At 37.0% G+C, this 7736-nt stretch overlaps 1 protein-coding gene and 1 pseudogene across 1 annotated transcript; both read left to right on the forward strand.

The window, feature by feature from the left end:
• On the forward strand, positions 1 to 1242 carry LOC101392106 (olfactory receptor 7G1-like). The gene has a single exon (XM_014790420.2). It carries the CDS (start codon positions 2 to 4, stop codon positions 953 to 955), a length of 954 nt encoding a protein of 317 aa, XP_014645906.1. The 5' UTR covers position 1; the 3' UTR covers positions 956 to 1242.
• Positions 1243 to 6855: 5613 nt separating this feature from the next.
• LOC101391853 (olfactory receptor 7G2-like) lies at positions 6856 to 7736 on the forward strand (annotated as a pseudogene).

Genomic DNA, 7736 nt, shown 5'->3' on the forward strand with positions numbered 1-7736 from the left:
CATGGAACCCAGAAATTGCACAGATGCTCCAGAATTCCTTCTCCTGGGATTGACAGATGATCCAGAACTGCAGCCCCTCATCTTTTACCTGTTCTTGTCCATGTACCTGGTCACCATCCTGGGAAATCTGCTCATTACCTTAGCTATTAGCTCTGACTCACATCTCCACACCCCTATGTACTTCTTTCTCTCCAATCTGTCCTTTACTGACATCTGTATAAGCACCACCACAATCCCAAAGATGCTGGTAAACATACAAGCACAGAATCAGAGCATTACTTATACAGGCTGCCTCACACAGACCTGCTTTTTCCTGGTTTCCGTTGGCTTTGAAAATTGTATTCTTGCAGTTATGGCCTATGATCGCTATGTGGCCATTTGTCATCCACTGACATACACAGTCATAATGAACTCCCGCTTCTGTGGACTGCTGATTCTATTCTCTCTGTTCATTAGCATTGGAAATTCCCTCCTCCAGAGTCTCATGGTGTTGCAGCTGACCTTCTGCACAACCCTGGAAGTACCACTATTTTTCTGTGAAGTTGTTCAGGTCATCAAACTTGCATGTTCTGATACCCTCATCAATAACATCCTGATATATTTTGCAACTAGCATATTTGGTGGTATTGCTATGTGTGGAATCATTTTCTCTTATACTCAAATCGTCTCCTCTGTGTTGAGAATGCCGTCACCTGGTGGAAAGTATAAAGCTTTTTCCACCTGTGGGTCTCACCTCTCAGTTGTATCCTTATTCTATGGAACGGGTTTGGGAGTGTACATTAGTTCTGCTCTTGCTAACTCTTCCAGAAACACTGTAGTGGTTTCAGTGATGTACACTGTTGTCCCTCAAATGCTGAACCCCTTCATCTATAGCCTGAGGAACAGGGACATAAAAGTAACCTTGAGAAAACTCATTGGTCAGATACCATTGTTTTTTCAGGACTGTGTGGTTTAAATCCACTTGTATTTTCCGCTTGTCTTCTCTTATGGATTTCTAGCTTCATTATATTGTCATCAGAAAAGACACTTTGTATGATTTCAACCTTTTAAAATTTATTGAGATTTGCTATGTAGCCTTACACATGATCTATCCTGGAGAATGTTCCATGTGTAGAATGCATCTTCTGCTGTTGGTAAATGGACTGTTTATATATGTCTGTTAGGTTTTATTTGTTTATACCACTTTTCAATGTCTCTGTCTCTTTGTGATCAATCCAGAAGTACTATCCATCGTTGAAGGTTTTGTTTTGAAGTCTCTAAGTATTATTGTAGAAATATGTATTTCTCACTTCACTTCTGTCATGTTTGTCTCATGTATTTTGAGGTTTTGTTGTTTGGTGTATACATGATTATAATTCTTATATCATTTAGATTATTGACCCTTTTATCTCTGTCTCTATCTGTCTATTTTCTATCTATCCTTTTTTGTGTATTTAAACAGTTTTGACTTAAAATCTATTTTTTCTAATATTAGCTCTGTTTTCGTAACTCTTTGCCTGGAGTACATTTTCCATCCCATCATTTACAATCTATTTGTGTTTATGGATCTATAGTGTTTCTCTTGGAAACTTCATATATTCACATTATGTTTCTTTCATCTATCTTTCAGTCTCTGGCTTTTGATTGGAGAGTTTAATTCACTTACCTTTAAAGTACTTACTGATCCAGAGATACTTAATTCTTCCATTTAAAAATTTATTTCTGTATGTTTAATACTTGGTTTTTGTTCTACATTTCCTCCATTACTGCCTTACATTCTGTCTACTTGATTTTTTGTGTGAATATTTTGGATTTCATTCTCATTGCCTCTTTTGAATATATACAGATTATTTTCTTTGTGGGCACTTAATTTAACATGCCAAATTTAGAACAGTCTAGTTTGATTCATACCACTTTTGCTTCAATTGCCTGCAAAACCTCTGCTTTTTTATGGCTCTGTCCTTTTTCCTTTATGTTGTTAGTGTCACAAATTAAATTTTTCTACATTGTTGCCAATAGCATAAATTTAAAGTTTTTTACATTTAAAAAAAATTCCAATAGGAAATTAAAAGTTGAGTTGTAAACAAAAAATAAAATACTGGCGCCTTTATTTACCTACACATTTATCTTTGCTAGAAAGGATCTATCTAGAACTGAATGTCATTCCTTAGGTTTGGCGGCCAGGTCATCTGAAGTTCCCTAGTCTGTTTTTCAAATAAGGAGAGATGTTTGTCTACAAATCTTTCTGGGGTTGAGAGGTAACATGCTGAAGATGACTTGATTTTATTTATCTATGAAGTGTCTACCTAATTGCCCACCATCTGACATGTTTTCTCGTACTTTTGTAACAATGCTAGTCAATCTGCTAATCATCTACTCTGACCCTAAAGGTCTAGGGTCTTTTTCCATCCTCATGAGAAAACTTCCCTTGCACAATTTTGTAGAGTGTTCTAGAATTCTCTAAAATATTCCATAATTTATGGACAGGGGAGGAAGATGGATGGTCGTCTTATATGTATCATTCTGCATCTGGTTCTCTAGGTTCCTTTTTAAAGATGGCCATTGGTCTTGACCCTGGTAACTTGCTAAGAGAACTCTTACAGAGGAGATGAAGAACTGGGAAAACCCCATAGGCCACATCCACAATACTGATATCTGTTTAGTACCCTATGAAATATTTTGAAAAGCAGAATAACACAGAATATCGGGACAAGTAATCATGGATCTCTTTCCAAGAATTAACAAATGGTGACATTTGCCATACTAGTTCTCTTCTTTAAGTGACAATATAGTTTTTACAGAAACAACATTCAGTTTTGTTTTCCTCCATTTCTTTCCTTCCATTCCCAGAGGCAACTACATCCTTGAATTTGTTCAGTTCCTTGGCATTCTTTTAAACTGTTTTTACACACACATATGTGTGTGTGTGCATGTGTGCATATGTGTCACAATGAAAATGCCCATTTCTACGAGAAGAAATAAATTGAGATGTTGTAAGACAAGGGAATAGAGCAAAGGAGTGGAAGTTAATGATCCAGAATGGAATGTACCAAGGCTTTCTTCCTCTCTTTGCTTCTACACATGAGCAAGATTTACAGTGGGAATGTCAGTACATGAATTCTTTCCAGAAACTTTCAGTTACCATACCAGGATTATTCTTTTTTTCCCTTGTCTTCTTTCATCTTGTCCCACTCCTCAGTTTTCTCCCTATGAGGAATGGTACCGGTTTATCCAATCATGTTCATGCCATTAACAAATCACTATAGGTGGTATTAAGAAGTTCCTATATGTCAAGCACTGTGCTTGGTGATATTGTCCATTTATTTCTCATCTTTGTAAAATCCCCTATAAGGTTACCATCAAACAAATGTGGAGTTGAAGACTTCTCACATAGTTGTAAAAATCTCCTTGCTCCTGAGGCACCTGCTGGAACCTGGAATAAACTTAGTTGTGTTAGCACCCAAAGTTACACCAAATGATCAATTCTGATATAGTTACCTGTTCTCATGACTCCATGCTAGCTCAGATTTTCTCATCTGGGAAGCAGAACTCTTTTGTTGCCATTCACCTTTAAACATTAAGATCCTAAGGAGCTATTCACGTTTAAAACATCATTAGAGAATTTTCCCAAATCACTGTCTTATAAGAATAACAAGAATTACATTGACAGTCCCAGGACCAAGCCAATTAGGTCTTCCCTGTTTGGAAAGATCCATTTCGATATTCTCAAGGATCTCATCTTAACCAGGGAAATAGTCATGTCCTGGAGTTGATGCTGATGCATATCTTCTGAATATCCTCAGGAGGCGATTAGCAAGGCTGCCTGACCCATGTTTTAGTGGGAAACAATAAAAAAAAAAAAAAAAAAAGGAGGATCTGAACTTTCATGATTGAATTCTTTTTGGTGCATTCACTATTTTAATGAATTAACATTATTATTATTATATTTAAATGTTTACTTCAAAAACTTTATATCAGTATAATTTACATGTAAAAAAAAGCTGTGCATACGAATATGTACAACTTCATGAGTTTGGGCTAAGTATACACCTGTGAAACCATCACAGCCATCAATACCATAGACACATCCATCACCTCCCAAAGTTTCCTCTCATACTCTCTATTGTCATTATTACTATTATTATTGTTCGTGATCAGAATATTTAACATAAGATCTACCCTCTTAGCAAATTTTGAGTGTTCAATAAAATGTTGTTGGCTGTATGCAGTATGCTGCCTAGTAGATTTCCAGAACCTGTTTATCTTATATAATTGAAACTTTGTGCCCTTTGATCATCACCTCTCTATTTTCTCATCTTCCCAGTCCCTGGTAAGCAGCGTCTTGACTCTATGCTTCTATTAGTTTGGCTATCTTACATTCCACGCACAAGTCAGATCATACAATATTTGTTTTTGTGTATCTCACTTTTTGCTTAGTGTACTGTCCTCCAGCTTCATCCATGCTGTAACAAATGGTAAGATTTACTTCTTTTTCTAAGGCTGAATAATAGTCCATTGTATGTATATTCCATATTTTCTTTATCTGTTCATCTGTTGATGGACATTTAGATTGGTTCCATATCTTGGCTATTGTTAATAATGCTGCAATAGACAGAGGAGTGCAGGTATCTCTTTGAGACCCTGATTTCAATTCAGTTGAATATATACCCATAAGTGGGACTGCTGGTATTTCTATTTTTAATTTTTCTAGGTCCCTCCGTAGTGTTTTCCAGAGTGACTGTACAATTTACATTCCCACCAACAATGTACCAGGCTTCCCTTTTCTTCATTCGCTCACCAATGCTTGTTAACTTTTTTTTTAATAACAGCCATCCTAACATATATGAGATGATTTCGTATTGTGGTTTTAATCTACATTTCTCTGATGATTAGTGTTGTTGACACTTTTCATACACTTGATGTCCATTTGTATGTGTTTTTTGAAGAAATGTCTATTTAAGACCTTTGCTCATTTTCTAATTAAGGTTACTATTTTTTGATATTGAGTTGTATGAGTTCCTTATATATTTTGGATACTAATGCCTTATCCTATGTATGGTTTGGGAATACTTATCCCATTTTACAGGTTATCTTTTCATATTTTTGTTTTTTTTCCTTTTGCTGTGCAGAGACCTTTTAGTATGATGTACTCTCTCTCGTTTATTTTATTCTTTTGTTGCTTGTGCTTTTGGTGTCACACAAAAGTTCATTGCCAAGGTCAATGTCATGGAGCTTTTTCCTTAAGTTTTCTTTAAGATTTTTGTGGTTTCAGATCTTAGGTTTTATTCTTTAATCCATTTGAGTTAATTTTTTTGTACAGTGTAAAATATGCATTCAAATTCATTCTTTTGCATGTGGTATCCAGTTTTTCTAACAACATTTATTGAAGAAACTATTCTTTCCCTAGTCTGTATTCTTAAAGGCCTTATCAAAGATTACTTGACTATATATGTGTGGATTTATTTCTGGACTCTCTATTCTGTTCCACTGGTCTATATGTTTGCTTTTGTGTCATACCAATTCCTCCCTCTAGGGTCTCTATCTTTAAGGATTTGCACTGCCCTGGATCACAGCGACAATAGAATATCTCGGCTAATGAAGAGCTTTGGAAATGAAACCCGAGGGATACAGAGATTGCAATCCTCCTGTACCACTTCCTTCAACAATCTTTCTGCAATAAAGAAGTAACACAGTTGAACCTCCTCCCATAGGTGATCCCTTTTTCCCAGGAACCTGGTGACTCACTCAACCCCTTTGCATTTCCTGAGGACAGATTTCTCAGATGGTACTTTCCGAGATGTCAAGCATTATTCTGCTCTGATGCTAACCAGGTAATGTAACATCCCTTATTTAATATTTGGAAATGAGGGCAGGTGTTTCACTACAGAGTCATCCAGAGGAAGCTGTGAAGTGTGTATATATATCAGATGAGTAGAACTAAGTCACCCACGATCCTCCTGTCTGTCTATCATCTTCTTCACATGTTTTCCTGTCTCTGTGCACCAATATGCATGTACTTCTTATCTACTTAACTTGTACTCAGTCTACCATGATCAGTACCATTTTCTTCCTAAGCAGAAATCTGTGTCTTCTAAGATAGGATGACACATTCTCTCACATTTTATGCATTTCTGTGGTGCAAAGGGATTGGTAAACTTCACCTTATTTCCCATTCTTTGTCCTTGACATATTTTTGTATTATTTCTGGTGCATGCAACTGAGGTCTCAGGGGATCCAGATGGAATCTTCAAGCTGCCTCCCTAGTCTATATTTTTATCTTATAAAATTACCAAAATTTTAAGTAATCAGAATAATATAGATAGTGTAACAAAAAAAAGTGACCACTCATACATTCACCTTTTCCATGTTCACACTCTGCTATAGCAACCTCAGGTCTTTTTAAAGGTAACAATAGGGGCTGGCCCAGTGGTATAGTGGTTAATTTTGATTGACTCCACTTTGGCGACATGAGTTCGAGGGTTTGGATCCTGGGCGTGGACTTACACCACTCATCAAGCCATGCTGTCACAGTGACTCTCACACAAAAAATAGAGAAGGATTGGCACAGATGTTCGTTCAGTGTCAATTTTCCTCAAGCAAAAAGAGGAAGATTGGCAATAGATGTTAGTTCAGGGCCAAGCTTCCTCACCAAAAAGAAAAATAAATAAATAAATAAAAAGAAACAACATACTTACAGAATGCACTCTCTTAGCAATTCCATACACTTGTCTCCTTCCCTTCCAAGGTGGTGTTTCCCACTGGTAATGCTCCTGGTATTGGACTACAGATTTCATTGTTTTGTTACCTTATCACTACCATTAGATTTGCCAAGAACTTGAAACCCAGAAACCAAACAGATCCTTGGAATTCTGTCCTATGAAAGTAACAGATAATCCAGAACTAGGAAATCTGCTCATCATCTTGTCTATCATTGATGACTCAAATCTGCACTCCGCCACGTACTTCTTTCTCTCCAATCTCTCCTTTCCTTCATCTGTTTAAGCACAACCACAATCCCAAAGATGTTGTTGAACATACAACCACAGAATCAGAGCATCACTTATACACACTGCCTCACACAGGTCTGCTTTGTCCTGATTTTTGCTAATTTAGAAAATTTACTCCTTGTGGTTATGGCCTATGACCACTATATAGTTATTTACCAACCACTGGGGTACATGGTCATCATGAATCCCCACCTCTGCACCTTGCTGATTCTACTCTCACCGTTCATTAGCATTTTGAGTGCTCTGTTACCCAGTCTGATGGTGTTGCAATTCTCCTTCTGTGCAGACTTGGAAATCCTCCTCTTTTTGTGTGAAATCTCTCTGGTCACCAAGATTGCCTGTTCTGATCTCCTCATCAATAGCATCCTGGTTTATTTTGCAATTTGCCTATTTGGTGGTATTCCTCCCTCTGGAATCATTTTCTCTTATACTCAAATCACCTCCTCTATTTTGATAATGCCATAAGTGGGTGGAAAATATAAAACTTTTCCACCTGTGTGTCTCACCTCTCAGTTGTGTCCTTATTCTATGAGACAGGTTTGGGAAGTGTACATTAGTTCTATATTTACGCATTCTTCTAGGAAGATGGCGGTAGCTTTGGTGCTGTACAATGTGGTCACTCCCATGTTGAACCTCTTCATCCATAGCCTGAGGAACAGGAAATTGAAAGGAGCCTTGAGAAAAATCATTGGTAGTGTGCCTTCTTTAGTGATTGTGCCATCTGCTTTTTGGCTGAGGTTTCTAGAATAA

Source organism: Ceratotherium simum, chromosome 39 (genome assembly GCF_057802395.1).
Source record: "Ceratotherium simum simum isolate JZ-2026a chromosome 39, ASM5780239v1, whole genome shotgun sequence".
Lineage (NCBI taxonomy): Eukaryota > Metazoa > Chordata > Mammalia > Perissodactyla > Rhinocerotidae > Ceratotherium > Ceratotherium simum.

Bases quoted from the DNA above. Each gene is read 5' to 3' on its own strand.
- LOC101392106 (XM_014790420.2), top strand. From the start codon at position 2: ATGGAACCCAGAAATTGCACAGATGCTCCAGAATTCCTTCTCCTGGGA.